Genomic DNA, 18696 nt, shown 5'->3' with positions numbered 1-18696 from the left:
CAATTCTAAGAAAATACTAAAAATGACAAGAACATGAACATGAACACTAAGTACAAACAAATATGAAAATAAACCCCCGAATGCTTGGGTTGCCTCCCAAGAAACGCTTGTTTAACGTCACGAGACTGACGTACCTTCTCACTTACTTTATGGGGGCTCGAACAATTTGAAATTTCCCCTAGTCATCTTTGAATTGTTGTTGTTATTTCCCAGTAAATTCAAGGACATCAATGAATACATGTCGCATTTTTCATGAGCAAAAGGAGGTGAAGATTGTACCTTCATTTCTTGAGGTGTTTGATAAAAATGAGTAATACCTTTCTTCTTCTTTCCTCGAACCTCCCTCCAAATTTTCTTCAACATTGAATCTTTCTTTTCTTTCTCTTTGGCATTGGTACACATAACCTTCTCTTTTGGTTTCTTCAAATTAGGGCTTGGAAGAGGAGAATGGGGTTCTTCTTGATCTTCATTTCCTAGTTTTCCCAAGTACTCATCCAATGGGTTTAATGACACCACCTCCTGCACACAATTAGAAATTAGAAGTTCAGTTTCATCGACAAAATAAAGCATGTCATCATGATCTAAAGAGTGTTTCATAGCCGCCGGTAGAGTGTACACCGCTTCTTCCTCACCAACTCTTAATGTTAACTTTCCTCCTTTAAGGTTAATTAGGGCACCGGAGGTAGTGAGGAATGGCCGACCAAGAATCAATGGTGCCTCCACATCTTCATCGATATCCATGATGACAAAACCCACAGGAAACACAAATTTGTCTACCCGGATAATCACATCTTCGACAATTCCACGAGGCTTCCTTGTTGATTGATCCGTTAATTGTAAAATCATTCTCGTTGGTCTAAGTGCATCACGACCAAGCTTCGAATACATGGTATAGGGCATAACATTAATGCTTGCCCCCGAGTCTGCTAGGGCATTTTCTTAAACTCCATCCTCAAGCACACATGGAATTATGAAACTTCTCGGATCCTTCAATTTTTGTGGGAGCTTTTTCTCCAAAATGGCAGAGCAATTTCTCGTGAGTGCAACTGTGCCCTCTTCTTCCATTTTTCTCTTTTTTGTTAGCGACTCCTTCAAGAACTTGGCATACTTCGGCATTTGAGTTAAAGCTTCCACAATCGGGATGTTTATGTGAAGCTGGTAAATTTTCTGCATTGAGCATCCTCCTTGTCTTGCTTCAATCTAGCCGGATAGGGGATTGGAGGTTTGTATTCAGACGGCTTAGATGAACCATTTTTTTGACTTTCTTTTTCATCATTTTGCTTGTTTGTCTCAATAACTTTCTCCACGGTGTTAGGGTCTTCCACCTCGGGTACCCTAGTTTCCTTGACACTTGGGTCAACTCCGACCCTTGTCTCAACTTGTTTCTCACTTCTAAGGGCGATGGCCTTCAAGTGTTTTCTTGGGTTCTCCTTAGTGTTGCTAGGAAGACTGCCAGAAGGCCGCTCAGAATTTGCTTTAGCAAGCTGCCTCACTTGGTGTTCAAGGGACTGTACTGAGGCTTGGAGGTTCTGTAAGATTGAGCTTATTTATCTTACTGAACTGATTATCCATACTGCTAGTTATACTGTTAAACCTAGATTCAGTGTTAATCATGAACTTGGTGAGCACATCTTCAGTAGTGAACCTCTTCTCCAAACTTGGTTGTTGCATTTGAGAACCTTGTAGAGGTGGTGCGGCTTTCTGTTTTTTCCCTTGATTCCATGAAAAGTTTGGATGGTATTTCCACCCTGGATTATAGGTCGAGCTGTAGGGATTCCCTTGTGGTCTTTGTCCCCCAATATAATCAAAATTCTCAATTGAGGCAATGCAGGAACTAGCAATTAGATAATGAACAACTTCATGCCCTCCACCACAAGTGCTACAACTCATCACTGACTCCGACTTTGAGCTACTCCTCATGAGCAAATCTAACTTTTGAGACAAAACATCAACCTTCGCTACAAGAGCATCATTAGCGCTGACTTCATAGATTCCGGCACCTTTTTGTGGTGCACCTCTTGAGGCCTAATTATACTCATTGCTTTCCATTGATTTAAGTAGTTGCTCGGTTTCATCGGGGTACCTGTTGCAAAGGGATCCACCCGCTACGGCATCAATTAATTGACGGGTTGATTAGTTTAACCCATTGTAGATGATCTAAACTCGCATCCAAGAAGCAAAGCCATGATGGGGCATCATCGGAGAAGATCCTTAAATCTCTCATAAGCTTTAAAAAATGTTTCCGACTCCCCTTGTTTGAATGCAGAAATTTCTTGCCTTAGCTTCACTGCTTTGCTAGGAGGAAAATAACTTCCCAAGAATTTTTCCATCATATCTTTCCATGTTTTGATCGATCCTGGCGGTAAGGATGTAAGCTAACGGTATGCTCCATCTCTCAAACTGAAAGGGAACAATCATTGCCGGATCGTATCGTTAATCACCCCGTTTATCTTGAAGGTAGAACAATTTTGAAGAAAACGGGTGAGATTATCATGGGCATCTTCATTTGCAAGACCATTAAATTGGATTGAATTTTGGATCATGCCGATGGTGCTTGCCTTGATCTCAAAATTATTTGTGGCGATGGATGGAGCTTGCACACTGAATTCTTCACCCGTGAATTGTGACCTTTCATACTCGGACAAAGTACGTCTTTCTTCGGCCATAACTACAGATTCTCTATCCTCGATTTCAATGCTTCTTTCCCTAGTGCTTTCACCCACTTCTCTAAGCCTTCAATGCAAGGTTCTCTCAATTTCACTGTCTTGTTCAACTAGATTTGATGGATTTGCTCGTGTCATGCACAATACCTTGCAAAGTCAATAAAGATAAAGACAGTTAAGCTCAAAAAGAAATAAAACAAATGAAAAAAAGAAATAGAAGAAAAAATGGTTAGAGCAATAAGCTAGAAGTTTCCTAGAATTCGTTAACTCCCTGGCAACGGAGCCAAAAACTTGATTGCTTGCCCGTAAGTGTACGCGATCGCCAAGTAATACCCTGTGAGTGACACATGGGTCGTAGTATTCCACGGGGCCAAGGAGCTCCTATTACTCCTCCAACACTTACTTTCTAACCTTACAATTGAAACATGGTGTTACTCTAATACGTGCAATAATATAAATAAGAATACAAGTGTAGCAGTCCCACAATAAGCAAGGAAATCGCAAGAGCAATAATGATAAGAATAGGCCTCGGGATGAGGATTCCCAAGAGCGGTTCACCATGATGCATGGATGCAAAAGAATAGATGGCATGGGTGATTTAGACCGACGGATCTCAACAATAGTTCAACCCCGATTTCTCGGTAGTCAAACCCTAATCCCATACAAATGATGACAATGATTTCTCCTTAGTCAAATTCCTACGATTGCGTTAAGAACATGGAGATCGCGCAATAAGGATGCACTTAACCTAAGTTCATCCTCATGGTTCGGAGGGGCAACCAACATCCAATTTCTCGGCATGTTGGTCAAGGATCTCCGCTTTTAGCTCAAAAGTGATCTAGTACACGTGAGTAGGTCACGTCTACGTGTACAACTCAAGTAAGAACTAAGGATTTCTCTGTATTATAGTTCTAGGCATGAAGCAACATGAGCTAAACCACAAATCACACCAATGCATTCCAAATAAAAGTGAAGCATCCAAAATACATGATAAACCCCCCAAGGTTCACCTACATCCGGTGGCCTTGGGGGTCTAGTGTGCCATCACAAAAATAAATGTCTCAAACACAACAAAAGCAAGAAGTAAATGCATAAATGGCACTCCCTAGTCAGAATGATGAAGGGGAGGAAGAATGCCGGCCGAATGATGCTTCTTCTAGCCCAAAAGGTGCCGAATGCTTCTCCTCCCTTGATGATGAAGCTTCTCCTTGAAGTTCAAACCTTTGATCTTCCCAAGCTTCAGGCCAAAATCTCCTCAAGAATATAATATCTTCATTTTCTCCTTCTTCCCAAGTGATGGTACGCCATCTTCAAAAAGTCCACCCGATAAGTCCTCCCAAAGAAGTTCATCTTTTTCCCAAAGATCCTCTTTATACCCTCATCATACCCCTATGATCCTCATCCCGAGTGCTATACCACTCTGATGGGCCCCCATCCTGAGTGCTAGACCACTCCTCTATGGCTCCCATCCTCAGTGCTATGCCACTCGCTATGGAGCTCAACATCGACACCTCATTTGCAGTGTGGGCAAACCCATCAAGTAAATATCTTCTATTATAGCTACAGTGATCATCCCGGGCTCTATACCGAGCAGCATTGAGGCCATATGCCATGATCAAAATCCTGACATGAAACTCTCCAGATGCTACAGTGAAAGCTACAGTAATCCTGCTACATTGTCGATGCTGCAGTACTCCCAGCTATAGTACTTTTGCTACAGTAAATACCTACAATACCGCGCCCTGGTTTTCTTCTCTTTTTCACCCCAATCATATCCTCGTGTCATCCATGGTGTTCCTGTGCCCTACAAACCAAATAACACACGATTAAGCACAAAACGTGCATCAATTCTAATGAAAATACATGCTAGAGATAACAAATACATACACTCAAATACATACATTTAGACACTTATCATATCTCACCTTTTAGCTCAATGATGATCTAGTACGCATGAGTAGGTCACATCTATGTATACAACTCAAATAAGAACTAAGGATTTCTCCATATTATAGTTCTAGGCATGAAACAACATGAGCTAAACCACAAATCACACCAATGCATTCCAAATAAAAGTGAAGAATCCAAAATACATGATGAACCCCCCCAAGGTTCACCAACATCCGGTGGCCTTGGGGGTCTAGTGTGCCATCATACAAATAAATGTCTTGAACACAACAAAATGAAGAAGTAAATACATAAATGACACTCCCTAGTCCGAATGATGAAGAGGAGGGAGAATGCCGGCCGAATGACGCTTCTTCTAGCCCTAAAGGTGCCAAATGCTTCTCCTTCCTTGATGATGAAGCTTCCCCTTGAAGTTCAAGCCCTTGATCTTCCCAAGCATCAAGCCAAATCTCCCAAGAATATGATGTCTTCGTTTCTCTCCTTCCTCCCAAGTGGTGGCTTCCAAGAACCCTCTCAGTCCCTCCCAAAAAGTCCTCCAAAAAGTCCCCCTTTTCTTCCCTCAAAAACACCCTTTTTATCCCTCATCATTACTCCAAGATCCATCAATCCCGAGGTGGTATACTGGCTCAATGAAGACCTCATTGAGCTCCTCATTGACACTGTTCGGGGCAAGAAAACTCTTCATATGCACTCCAAATACTATCCATACTGGCTCTATGAGCACCTTATTGAGCCAGTATGCCTTCAATCAATTAACTTCCTTTGTGCTACAGTGATCATCCCGGGCTCTATACCGGCCAGCATTGAGGCCGTATGCCATGATTCAAATTCTGTCTTGAAAACTCTCCAGGTGCTACAGTGGCAGCTACAGTGCCGGTGCTACATTACCACTGCTACATCACTTCATCTACAGTTTTCTACAAGGAATACGCTGCAGTACTGTGACCTATTTTTCTCCTCCTTTTCGCCCAAATTATATCTTCGTGTCCTCCATGGCGTTCCCATGCCCTGCAAAGCAAATAATACACGATTAAGCACAAAACAGGCATCAATTCTAGTAAAAATACATGCTAGAAGCAACTAATACATATACAGAAATATGTACATTTAGACACTTGTCACACTTCCACAAAAGATCCTTGAATCACTCCGATATCTCAAACAAGGACTCAAGCTTCATCTGAACAAATAATGATATCTTAGTGTGAAGCTTTGCTGATTTCCCCGGAGGGAAGTATCTTATAAGAAAAGCTTCGACCATCTCATTCCATGTCATGATGGATGCTCGTGGTAAAGAGTATAGCCACTGCTTTCCTCTTCCTTAAGAGAGAATGGGAAAGCTCTCAATCATATAGCATCATCCATAACATCGTTAATCTTCAATATATCACAAACTTCCAAGAAGTTCTCAATATGATTGTTTGGGTAATCATCGGCCAAACCATTGAACTGCGCTGATGATTGACTCATTTGGATGAATGCCGACTTAAGCTCAAAATTTGGAGCTGTGATCAGGGTTGCACAATCTCAATTGTGTGCCCAAAACTGAAGGTCCAACATAGTCAGAAAGTGTTCTCTGTTGTTCATTCTTTTCTTACATGTTGTCAGATCCTTCAAATTCCACTTTAGCTAGATTTGACAGTTCTTGCATAGGTTCTTTACCCTTTCTTCTGAGTGTATGTTCAAGTTCAAGATCACCTAAAATTAATATCAAAGGGTTCCCTTGGGTCATAACCTGGAGTTGCACCAAAAAATAAGAAAACAAAATTAGAATGATGATAGAATAAGAAGATATGAAATAAAATGAATGATGAATAGCTAAAATAGCAAAGTGCAAAGTATCTCTAAATGCCTACTCCCCAGCAACGACGCCAAAAACTTGATAATGCCCCTTGCGTGTGACCTGCAAGTGTACGGGTTTGTCAATGTAATAAATCCCAAGTGAGTGGGTATCGTATCCACAGGGAGTAGGTGATAAAAATACCAAGATTGCTATCTAACTAAGTGAAGATAGAATAATGATTTTTTTTTATAAATGTAATGAAAACAAGAATAAAAGAAACAAGAAAGAGAGAAGCACAGATAGATGAGAGGTAAGGCAATCGATAGAAGAAGGGCACTTGGATATTGTTCCACCTAAGACACTTGCGTCAAGTGAAAAATCAACTATTATATTTCCTAACTGACACTTAATGAGTTGAGAAAATCCTTAAACACATGGTCCCAAACCTAAGGTCAACCGTGACTAACTCTACACTATGTCCCGCACGGAGAAATTGATCACTTTCAACACCTCACACTATGCAGAGTTGCAAGACACTCTAGGGATTCCAAGTGATAAACCCTATTCCATTGTATAGATCTAAACCTTTGATCCAGGCGAAAGATCCCTAGTCGCAATTAAGCCCTAGGTGCTAAAGTCACTTCAACGCTTCACTCCATTGCCTTTGCAACTAAGCCCAGCGGAGGTCATCCCTTAGCCCATTGACTCTACTATGACCGCAAAGAACTCTTGGAATACGGAGGTAGAATAAATTACATCAGAGGGGGAAAGGGGACGTTCCGCTACCTCTCGACTCACCCCCTCGACCCTCTCCAAACTTGCAATGTCTAACCCTCATGGTGTGTCACTCACTCACAAAGGTTACCAATGTAGACTCTCAATCCTAATGTCACTCTAAGGGAGAAATCATGCAACAAACATTCAAGATTAAACTCAATTAAAGACATCAATTAAGGAAAACATAACAGAAGATTAATGAAACAAATACATCCTAGGGTTCACAAATCCAAGTACCCACTAGGGGTTTGGCTCTCCATGGAGCTAGTTACAATCAACAATGAAATCGAATGTAAAAACAAGTAATCCATAGAAAAACCCCCTCGGTATTCGTGTCGATGGTCTTGTAGAGTAGCCTCTTCTCCTCCAAAGGTCTCCTTGTTCGGCCAAGGGCACACCTCGCCGGATCGGTAGTAATAAAAGCTTCCCCAATAACCTTCTTCCAAGTGGAGATCGGTGTCGAATCAATAGACTCACCCCAAACACTTGCCAAAATCCCCTCAAAGTCCTAGCCGACGGCCTCCAAAAAGATAGGGAAAAGTTGGAGAGAAGGATGAAAGATGGATCCCAAAATTGGGCCGAATCGCGGCTTAAATAGGGTTGGAATTGGGCATCCACATGCCCCTGTGGATTCTCGTCACGGGCTTGTGGAATTTCAACACGGGCGTAGGGAGTTTCCATACGCCCGTGTGGATTCTCTGGAAATTTGATTTTCAGCTGGTTGTGAAGAGTAACTGCTACATTGGATTGCTACAGTAACCTGCTACGGTACTCCGCCAAAATACTCCTAATTCCACGCTTCTCATCAAGCCAACATAAACAGGCACACGTTTATGCTGTAGATCACATCGCTTCTTCAATAAACGGGTTCATTGGTGAAGATCTTGATATCATTGCACAAGTTGGGATACGTAAATGTGACTGCCTTCGTGCCCCTTCAAGTCATTGTAATGGCTTGAATACATGGAGATTGGCACACATTGACGTATCTTAGAGCCCCACTTGTGTCTTCGCATTTGTTGCTTCCAACATTCCACCAAATAGTGCGTTCATGATCTACTTTTGGCTTCTTTTTTTAATACTTAACTTCATAACCCTACATGCTCAAAGGAACACAGATACTCATGTATTAGCTCTTAAACCTGATAGAAGTAATGCTCATCGTAAGGAAAGAATACTTCACATTCTTAACACACAAGCACTTATTAGTGACTTTAAGAAGCGGAAGGGAATTGATTTCTATCGCTGCCTAAGTGTGTGAGAAAGAAGTTTTTGAACCAGAGGTAGTAATTATGGAAGATAAATCCACAAAGGATAGTGTTGAGCAAAGTGAGAATGAGCAAGTCAAGGAGCAAAGCAAGATTCCTAGTTTCCAACCTAAGCTACCTTATCCAGCTAAGGTAAAGAAAGATCAACAAGATAAGCAATTTTAGAAATTCCAAGAGATGTTCAAGACCCTACACATCAATGTCCCATTTATTGAGGCTCTTGCTCAATTGCCTCACTATGCTATGTTCCTCAAAGAATGGTTGTTGAACAAGAGGAAGATAAAAGAGGTATCCATTGTTACTTTGAGCGAGGAATATTCCACCATCATCTCAAATAGGATCCCCAAGAAGGAGAAAGATCTGGGAGAATTTATCATCCCATGTACTATTGAGGGAATGCTTGATGAGAAAGCTCTTGCCGATCTTGGAGCAAGTATCAGCTTGATGACTTATAAAATTTTTCAAAAGTTGGGGCTTTGTGAGCTTAAGCCGACAAGGATGACTCTTCAACTTGCCAATTGTTATGTTCATCATCCTATGGGCGTTGTTGAAGTTGTGCTAGTGAAGATGGACTGATTTATTTTTCTGGTGGATTTTGTTATTTTGGATTTGCATGACAAGGCCGAGGTTCCTTTAATTTTGGGGCTACCATTTTTGGCAACATAATAAGCATTAATCGATGTCATGGATGGTCGAATGGTTTTAAGAGTAGGTGATGAAGAAGTGGTGTTGAAGTTGTGAGATGCAATGCATCATTGTATGGATTCTGATGACACGTTTTATGCTATTGATGTAACTGATGACTATGTCTTTGAATTTGTGTAGGATATGTGGATAAAGCATAATTTGTCTGAATTGCTTGATGAGGAAGAACCACCGGATGACTTGGAGGACGAAAATCACCACCAAGTTAGCATTAGAGCATCTAAGGAAGAGCATAAGTTGATTGATCATAATCCCTATCGAGACAGAAAAATGATGGAAGCAATATACAACAACTACCAAGAAGAATAGTCCACCGAACTCTCCCAAGGCTTGCGATTTAGCTTCGATCTTAAATGAAGGTGAAATCTATTTGATTGGAACATTAACACCTTATTCCTTTATGTAGCCTACAGGAAATTGGGAGGAAATTCCATTCCATGACCCCCCTTAAGAGATTTAAGATACATCAAGCTCATGATGTTAAATAAGCGCTTCTTTGGTAGCAACCCAAGCATCTTTCTTTTTGTTTTTTGAGTTCTGTCTTGTCATTGTGTTTTCTTTTGTTTCTATTTTTTGTTTAGCCGTTCGTTGCTTTTTGACTCAATATTTTATTAAAGATGGGTATTTTGGGCTTCCCAAGTGTTTGTGTGTTTGATCCAGGGCTTTATTTTTGAAGTCAGTTGTGCCATGTTGCAACTGCCCTGTTTTTCCCAAGTCAGCACGGTCATGCTAGTGGTCGTGTATTTTGCTAGAGTTACAAAAATTTTAATTTCAGGGGTAAGTATGGGTGTGCATGTGCCCATACTAGTGACCATGCTTACATTTGCACGATTTGGCCATCCCCTTGTAGGGTAGTGCTTGGTTTTTTTGGGTTTCAAATATTTTCCTTGTAAAAAGCACGTCCTAAGCACGGTCTTAAGCATGATCGTGTTCTTTTACGGCATATTTTCCTTTTTAGGGATTCAACACGGTCATAAGCATGACCGTGCTGATTTGGGGGTGCTCAGAGGTGATCATTTCACTTCCATTTTTGTCTTTTTATTTCAAGTCACGGGAGTGCATGAGGACTTTTGCTTCCTCCTCTTTAGTTTTCTACTTGCATTCCTAGATTGATCTTGTGCTTTTGCTAAGCTTTTTAACAAATTTCTTCGCAGCATTCCCTCGCATTATTACTTTCTCTTCTTCGAGCATCAGGTACATATCCTTCAACATTTTAGACCTCAATTTTGTGACAATGGCATTTAAAATCTCTTGTATGTTGTGTTCTTCATACTTTGCATGCCATGAAATGCTTTAATCATGTTGTAATCTAGAAAATCTTTTATTTTTCAACTAATATTTTGTTTGGGAAGAAAGCTTAGCATGAGCATGCTTCACATCAAGCACGATCATACTCAGCTATGCGCTACTCTATTTCCAGGTAAGCACATTTGTGCTTGAGTCGCAAGCACGAGCGTGCTCTTTCCTAGTTAGTACATCCTTGCTGTTTATTTAGCATAACAATGTTGACCCTATTTCTCCTGGATTTTCACATGTTACAAATTTTTTTATGTAGGATCATGACGAGGAAGAAGACATTGATATTAGGGCCTACGCCCAAGAGCGTGAGAGGAGATAGTAGCTCCCAGGCTACACTTTCAGGGCCTATGTTTGGTGCACCAATCTATTAGCTACAATACAATTGGTTATGCACCAAGCTGATCAGATAGTCCCATGAGATTAACTGGCAAGTACTACATGATGTGGGACTCGACGATGAGGTCTAGGGATTACTAAGAGATTGAGTCTGGTGTTAGTCTTCAACGTCATCGACACCACATACAGAGAGCTGACATTAGAGTTCCTGGTGACATTTGAGCTTGAACGGGGGATAATTAGTTTCCACAAATCTAGCACTATCTAGTTTTAGGCATTTGGCACGATGCATTACCTGAGACTGGCCTAGTTTTCAGTCTATCTAGGACTTTATGATGAGGGGAGTCTATTGAGTCTTGACAGCACCATTTGAGCCCCTCTCTTGGTTACGATCCTCGCCAATTGAAGGCTACCATCCTTTGATCCCCCATCCTCAGGTATAACCATTTCGTTTTGAGCCACTCTTTGACATGGCGGGGAGATAGCACCAGAGTTGTAAGCAGGCGCGATTCTGACTACTTGCTCAGTATGGTCGATGGGGTTTACATACACTTAGGGTACGAGATCATTCTTGCGATGCATTTAAGTCAATTGACACTGGGGTGGCAATCATATTCATCGGCCCTTACATCTCCTAGCTCATTTGGATTATGTGACTTTGAGGGGCATAAGTGGTATGAGGATTGAGGACGGTAGTGCCCTGCTCAATACACTCCAGGCGATGAGGATGGCTTAGGCTATTCATACTGCACACGGGACACATTACCATGGTATTGACACCCTTGTTTCTCCTGCCGAGCTAGTGACTCCTTTGTTACCCCATACTCCTTGCTCCCCTTCTACACCACTGACTAGACCCTCCACTAGCCACATCATACCATCGATGAGTTCCCTACTCTTTTGGCGTTGGCAGGTCGGAGTGTTCTACGGATGGCCACACATATTGGTCTACAGTTGTCTCCTCCCCCATCTTCTCCAGCCCCCTCCCGAGTTTATGTGGGGTCAATACTACTGACCTTGAGTCTGAGGCATCCGAGGCCTCTGACTTCGATGATGAAGATGACTCTGGGAGCAAGGCTAGATCTGAGCAAAGTGATGAGCCCACTGCTGATGCCATTGCTGAGTCTTAGTTTAGTTCAGATAACCCTGAGGCCACTGAGTCTAAGTCTTATTGAGAAGCATCTGACAATTCATCTTTTATTTTAGTTTTATTTTCTGTTGGATATTGTATTTCTGTTTTTATATGGACTTGTACTTTATTTTATACAGTTAGCAAGGGGAGTTCCCTACTAAACTATTTATCTTACTATTTTAGTCTTTTATTTCAGTCTTTTATTTTAGTGTATTTTCTTTTGTATTAAGCTTCACGTTGTATCTTTCTTGCTTTACAAGATGTATGCCATATTTTGATTGAGTGTGCTGTTGACGTTGAGAGCGCCATCATCTCTCTTCATGTCTAGGGAAGCCTTAATAACTCTCATCAATTTTCTTTCTTGTCTTCTTTTATTTGGTGTATGCTTTGCATGTTGTATATTGAGGACAATGTAATGTTCAAGTGTGGGGGAGGGTTATCTTTGTATTTATGGTGATGATGCATGACTTAGGATGATCTATGACTTGTTATTAGGGATTCATATGACTAAGGGTGACATTAAAGCTATTATACTTTGTTGTTTTAATGGTTATCTCACCCTTGCTTCAAAAACCCTTTTTCGGTTCATTCATTACCCTAGCTATGGGAATTCTTGTATCTTAGGAAGGATTTGTTCTTATAGACTATTAGAGTTAAATGAAAGAGTTAGCTGTTTGTTTTTTCAGTTATCAAAAAGTCAGATTCAATTAAATGCCCCACCAATGTTTTGTTTCTAATTAGGCAAAAGATGGTAGAAAGAGCTATCTCCTTGTGAAATGTGAAAGCCACACTTGAGTAGTTGGATCTTGGGCTTAACCATTGTTCACTTGATGATCTATCAAGGGAAAGGGCTACCTCTAGGAAGTATGAAGCTACTAACCACCTAGTTTTAGTCGAAATAATGTCTTTTGAGCTAGTTTTCTTTGCCAAGGAACATGGGCACATACCTAGGGTAAATGCACACACACACAGGAAGTATGGAGTTTGGGTAAGTCTTTTGCTTAAGAATCAACTATTTAAGCTCTAGTCTCTAATGTCCCCTTGTTGTCTGTGAATTCCCAATCTTTTATGAGATTCGAGGTCATGTACTCATCTTATTTTCTTGGCAATTAAGTGTTTTTGTTTGATTACAAGCAAAGGTTTAAGTGTGGGGGTATTTGATGAGTGCATTTTATATAGCTATTTCTTATACCCTAATGTTTCACTTCTCCTGTTACCAAGTTTTTGTCATAAACCAATGCTATTTGAGGTATGTTTGCTAATCTATGCAGATAATTAGGGTTCATATTACAAGGAATGATTAGGGATAAATTTCGATGCAAAACTGTGTTGGAATATAAGTTTTAGGACAAGCAGGGTCATAAGCACACCTACCTGCATTGTAATCCACATTGGCTTCTTTCCTTTATACTCGGCCTCACAACCCTACCTGCATAAAAGTAACATAAAACACACATATTAGTGTAAAAACCCAAGAAAAGTAATGCTAACATAAGGAATGAATGCTTCGCATTCATATCGCACAAGCACTTATCAACAAGGGATACACAAGCAAGTGAAGAAGGCATCTCCCCAACATTTGATAACCAATTCTATCTTCACATGTGATGTAGGGTGACACACCCCTTGCGCGTGTGTACCTCAAGTGCAAGGGTTGTCGAAGTAATAAAGTACCCTGGTGAGTGGGTAGTTGTATCGACAGGGAATAGTGCTCAAAAGTAAATAGTAATGCTATTTAGCTAGAGTGAAAGCCAAGTCATGAGTGAGTGAACAATATCAATGCAAATAAGAGTTAAGAGAAGAAAGGAAAGCGCAATAGGGATAAGGGGAGGTATCGATAAAAAGATGGAGTACCCGGACATTGCTCACCCTAGGACTATTGTTTCAAGTATAAGGCTAATTATTATGACTCCTAATAGATGTTTAATGAGTCGTGAAAATCCAAATACACACTGTCCCAAACCTAAGGTCAACCATGATTAACCCTACACTATGCTCCTGCGGAAAGACATGCTCTCAATGCCTCAAATTGTGTAAGGTTGCTTAAAGCTCTAGAGACTCCAAGTGATAAGCCCTATTACCTAATACTGATCTAACCCCTTGGTCCAGGCGGAAGGCCCCTAGTCACGATTACTTCAACCCTTCACTCTGTTGCTTGTGCAACTAAGCCCAATGGAGTTTGTCTCTTAGCACTTCACTCTATCATGACTATAAATAACTCTTGGAATGTGGAGGTAGGATAAACCACATCAAAAGGGAAAGGGCGGGTTCCATTACCTCTCAACTCACCCTCTCGACCCTCTCCAACCTTGCTTTGTCTAATCCTAATAAAGTTTCACTCTATCATAAGGATTACTGACACGTCCGAATCTGCATGTGTGTACCACAAGTGCATTGGTGTTAAAGTAATAATTACCCCGGTGAGTGGGTAGTTGAATCCACAGGGAACAGGGTTACTAGTACTAACTTCTTCTCTACTATCTAGCCTAATTGATAAGTGCTAGTGTGATAAGAATGCTAAGTGTTCTTTTCTTATGATGAGCATTACTTTTATCAGGTTTTAGTGCTAATACTTGTGCATTTGTGTTACTTTCATGCATATAGGGTTATGAAGTTGAATGTTAAAGATAGAAGCCAATGTAGATCGTGAACGCACTATTAGGAGGAAATCTTGAGAAGGGTCTAATGCGAAGAAATAAGTTAGGCTCAAGATGCGAGAATACGTGCCAACCTCCATGTATTCAAGCTAGCACAATGGTTTGGAGGGGCACAAAGGCAATCACATTCGAGTATCCCGACTTGTGCAATGATAGAAAGATCTTCAATAATGAGGCTAGTTATTCAAAAAAGCAAAGCCATCTAAGACGTAAATGTGTGCTCATTAATGTTACCTCAATGAAAACATGGATTCGAGAGTGTTTCAGGCCGGTATTGTAGCAGAGTACTGTAGCAAAACTGCAGCAAATTATTGTAGTAGGTACTGTTCACTGTCGCCCGAAAAATAGAATTCCAAAGAATCCACATTGGTGTGTGGAAATTATCCACGCCTGTGTGGAAATTCCCCAGGCCCGTGTGGCAAATCCATAGGGGCTTGTGGATGCCCGATTCCAGCCCTATTTTAGCTGCGATTCAGCCCCGATTTCAGCATTCTTTTCTCCATTCTTTCCCAACTTTGAGAGGGGGCTACTGCTAGTGTTTAGAGAGGTATTGGCAGGGTTTTTAGAGATGTTTTTTGGCTTCGACATCGCGCTCCACATGGAAGAATGTTATTGGGAGAGCTTTCGTTGGCACCGATCTGGCGAGGTGTGCCCTAAGCCGGACAAGTGAACCTTTGGAGGAGACGAGGCTTCTCCATAGGACCATCATCATGACTATCAAGGGGGTTTCTATGGATTATCTGTTTTTACATTCGATTTCATTGTTGATTGTAACTAGCTCCATGGAGAGCTAAACCGCCTAATGGGTACTTGGATTTGTGAACCCTATGATGTATTTGTTTCATTAAACCTTCTATTATGATTTTATTAATTGATGTTTTATTTGAGTTCCAATCTTGAATGCTTGATTGATTGAATCCTCCTTTAGAGTGACACTAGGGTTGAGAGTTCATATTGGTAACCCTTGTGAGTGAGTGGCACACCACGAGGGTTACACAAAGCTAGATTGGAGAGGGTCGAGAGGGTGAGTCAAGAGGTAGTGGAGCCTTCCCTTTCCCCTCCGATGTGATTTATCCTACCTCCAATTCTTTGAGTTCTTTGCGGTCATAGTAGAGTGAATGGGCTAATGGATGACCTTCCACTGGGGTTTAGTTGTAGAGGCAACGGAGTGAAACATTGAAGTGATTTTAGCACCTAGGGCTTAATTGTGACTAGGGATCTCTCACCTGGACCAAAGGGTTAGGTCTATATCTAAGAAGAGGGTTTAACACTTGGAATCCCTATAACTCCATGTGATTCTATCCGAGTGCGAGGTGTTGAGATTGTTCAATTTCTCCTCCAGGACATGGTATAGAGTTAGTCATGGTTGACCTTAGATTTGGGACCGTGCATTGAAGGATTTTCACGACTCATTAATGCATTAGTTAGGAGGCATAAGAGTCGGTTTTGCACTTACAATGATTGTCCTAGGCGGAACAATATCCGAGTACCCCATTTATATCGATTGCCTTATCTCTCACTTACTTGTGCTTTTTTTCTTGCTTCTTTTATTCTTGTTTACATTACATCTTGTTAACACAATCATTATTCATCTTCACTTGATTAAGAAACAATTAAAGTATTTTTACTCTCTACTCCCTGTGGATACGATACCCACTCACCTGGGATTTTATTACTCAATAAACCCGTAAACTTGTGGGACATACACAAGGGGCGCTGTCAAGTTTTTGGTGCAGTTGCTGGGGAATAGGCGTTTAGAGATACATTGCACTTTGTTTTCTTAGCTATTAGTTCATTCATTCTATTTCACATCTTCTTTTTTTCTATCATCATTTTGATTTGTTCTTTTTCTTTTGGTACAGCTCCAGGTCATGATCCAAGGGAATCCTTCGATATTAATTGAAGGAGATCCCGAATTTGAACTTACACTCCGAAAAAAAAGGGAAAGAATATGTGCAAGAATCGTCAAATCTAGCTGAAGTGGAAGTTGAAGGATCTGACAACATGGCTTAGCAGAATAAACAGTAGAGAACATTATCTAATTATGTTAGCCCGTCAGTACTGGGACTTAATCTTGCATTGTGTGACCCCCGATTAAAGCTCCAACCTTTGAGCTGAAACCAGCATTCATCCAAATGATTTAGCAGTCAGCATAGTTTAATGGTTTGGCCGATGAAGATCTAAACAACCACATAGAGAACTTCTTGGACGTTTGTGATATGCTGAAGATCAGTGGTGTATCGGATGATGCTATTAGATTGAGGGCTTTCCCATTCTCTCAAGAGAAGAACCAAGCAGTGGCTTCATTCCTTGCCAAAAACATCCATCACGACTTGGAATGAGATGGTTGAAGCTTTTCTTGCTAGATACTTCCCTCCTGGGAAGTCGCCAAGCTTCACAATGAGATATCATCATTCGTGCAGATGGAATTGGAATCATTGTTTGAGACATGGGAGCGTTTCAAGGACCTTTTGCGGAGGTGCCCACAACATGGATTTCCCGAATGGATGATCATTTAAACTTTCTATAATCGGTTGAATCCGAGTACAAGGCAATTGCTAGATACCACTGTGGGAGGTACAATGGGGAGTAAAACCCCGAAAGAAGCCTGATAGTTAGTAGAAGACAGGGCCATGAACAGTTATCAGTGCAATGCGCGGGAAAGGAAAAAGATGGGCGGCTCCATGAAATAGATGCAGTCACTTCTTTGGTAGCCCAAGTGGAATCATTGCGTAAGAAGAAAGAAGTTAGACCTTCTAACTTCGAAGTGCTCTCTTCAATTGCCCGATCTCTATTGGTGATGTATCCTCAGTGGAGAAAGTCAACTTTGTGGGTAATGCAATGAGGAACCAAGGTAATCCATATATCAACACCTGCAATCAGGGTTAGAAGAGTTATCCCAACTTTTTGTGGAGCAACCAAGTACAACCAAAGGCCATGGCACCACCGGGTTTCCAACAACAACAAGCCCCAAACATGGAAAATAGGGTGTATGACTTGGAAGCACCGGAGGTCGTAGAGGTTGAGAAGGGAGCAACAAAGGAGAAGGAGATGGCACCACCACCTTACAAGCCAAGAATCCCTTATCCCTCTAGATTGAAGAACGACCAAGTGGACGAGCAGTACAAGATGTTTCTAGGTTTGTTTAGGCAACTACATATAAACATTCCCTTTGTTGAGGCATTATCCCAAATCTCGAGGTATGCCAAGTTCTTGAAAGATTTGTTGACCAACAAATGGGAATTGGAGGAGAGTGCCTCCATGATTCTAGATATATCTTGGTCGGCGGTCTTGCAAAAGAATATGTCGAACAATAAGAAAGACCCAAGAAGCTTCATCATTCCGTGCAACATTGGCAACTTGCGTGAAAAAATGGCATTGGCGGACTTAGGGCTAGTATCAATGTCATGCCATATTCCTTCTTTCAGGAGCTAGGCTTGGGAGAGCCTAGGCCCACTCGGATGACATTGCAATTGGCGGACCGAACAGTAAGACATCCGAGGGCCTTCATTGAAGATGTGCTTCTCAAAGTTGAAAAGTATATATTTCCTATAGATTTCGTGCTGTTGGATGTCGATGAGGATGTGGATGTTTCTTTGATACTTGAGAGGCCATTCTTGCACACTTCCAAGGCATTGATCGACATGGACGGCGGGGAGTTGACACTGAGGGTTGGTGATGATAAGCTCACATACCGCCTCGCCGAAGCCATGCGACATTCTCTTGACTTTGATGATACTCTTTACTTTCTTGACACTACAGATGAGATAATTGATGAATATATGCAGGAAATGTTCAATCCGGACCCATACGGAGGGTTACTAGACCAAGAGATAGAGAACGGAGAAGTGCTAATGCTTGGTATAAAGGAAGAAGTACCATCTACTCCCGAGATCATGAAGAGAGTGCTCGGGAAGATGAAGAGGGAGAGGAAACGCCACAAGAAATGCTCCAAGGCTGTTGGAGATGTGCAAGAACCGGACAAGGTGGATGAACCCTTGTTAAGTGGTACCAAGCCCGATAACATCCCCCTCTACCCTCAAGAGACTATGATCATCGTGCTTTCAAGTTATGGGTAAGAGGAAAACCTTCATCTATGAGCCCCCGTGAGGTAATACAAGGTACGTCAAGCTTAGTGGCGTTAAACAAGCGCTTCTTGGGAGGCAAC

At 41.4% G+C, this 18696-nt stretch overlaps 1 protein-coding gene and 2 non-coding genes across 3 annotated transcripts; 2 read left to right on the top strand and 1 right to left on the bottom strand.

Annotated features, from left to right (window-relative positions):
- Positions 1-2179: 2179 nt before the first annotated feature.
- LOC120253932 lies at positions 2180-2285 on the top strand. Its single transcript, XR_005534467.1, has one exon. It is a non-coding gene; the product is annotated as a small nucleolar RNA R71 (small nucleolar RNA).
- Positions 2286-8576: 6291 nt separating this feature from the next.
- On the top strand, positions 8577-8975 carry LOC120253931. Its single transcript, XM_039262121.1, has one exon. The coding sequence runs from the start codon at positions 8577-8579 to the stop codon at positions 8973-8975; it is 399 nt and encodes a 132-aa protein (XP_039118055.1).
- A 7944-nt stretch (positions 8976-16919) lies between these two features.
- On the bottom strand, positions 16920-17025 carry LOC120253934. Its single transcript, XR_005534469.1, has one exon. It is a non-coding gene; the product is annotated as a small nucleolar RNA R71 (small nucleolar RNA).
- Positions 17026-18696: the final 1671 nt, after the last annotated feature.

Source organism: Dioscorea cayenensis, unplaced genomic scaffold (assembly GCF_009730915.1).
Source record: "Dioscorea cayenensis subsp. rotundata cultivar TDr96_F1 unplaced genomic scaffold, TDr96_F1_v2_PseudoChromosome.rev07_lg8_w22 25.fasta BLBR01000253.1, whole genome shotgun sequence".
NCBI classification, from domain to species: domain Eukaryota; kingdom Viridiplantae; phylum Streptophyta; class Magnoliopsida; order Dioscoreales; family Dioscoreaceae; genus Dioscorea; species Dioscorea cayenensis.
The sequence above is the reverse complement of the archived record's forward strand: the minus strand, read 5'-3'. Positions and strand labels throughout refer to the sequence as shown.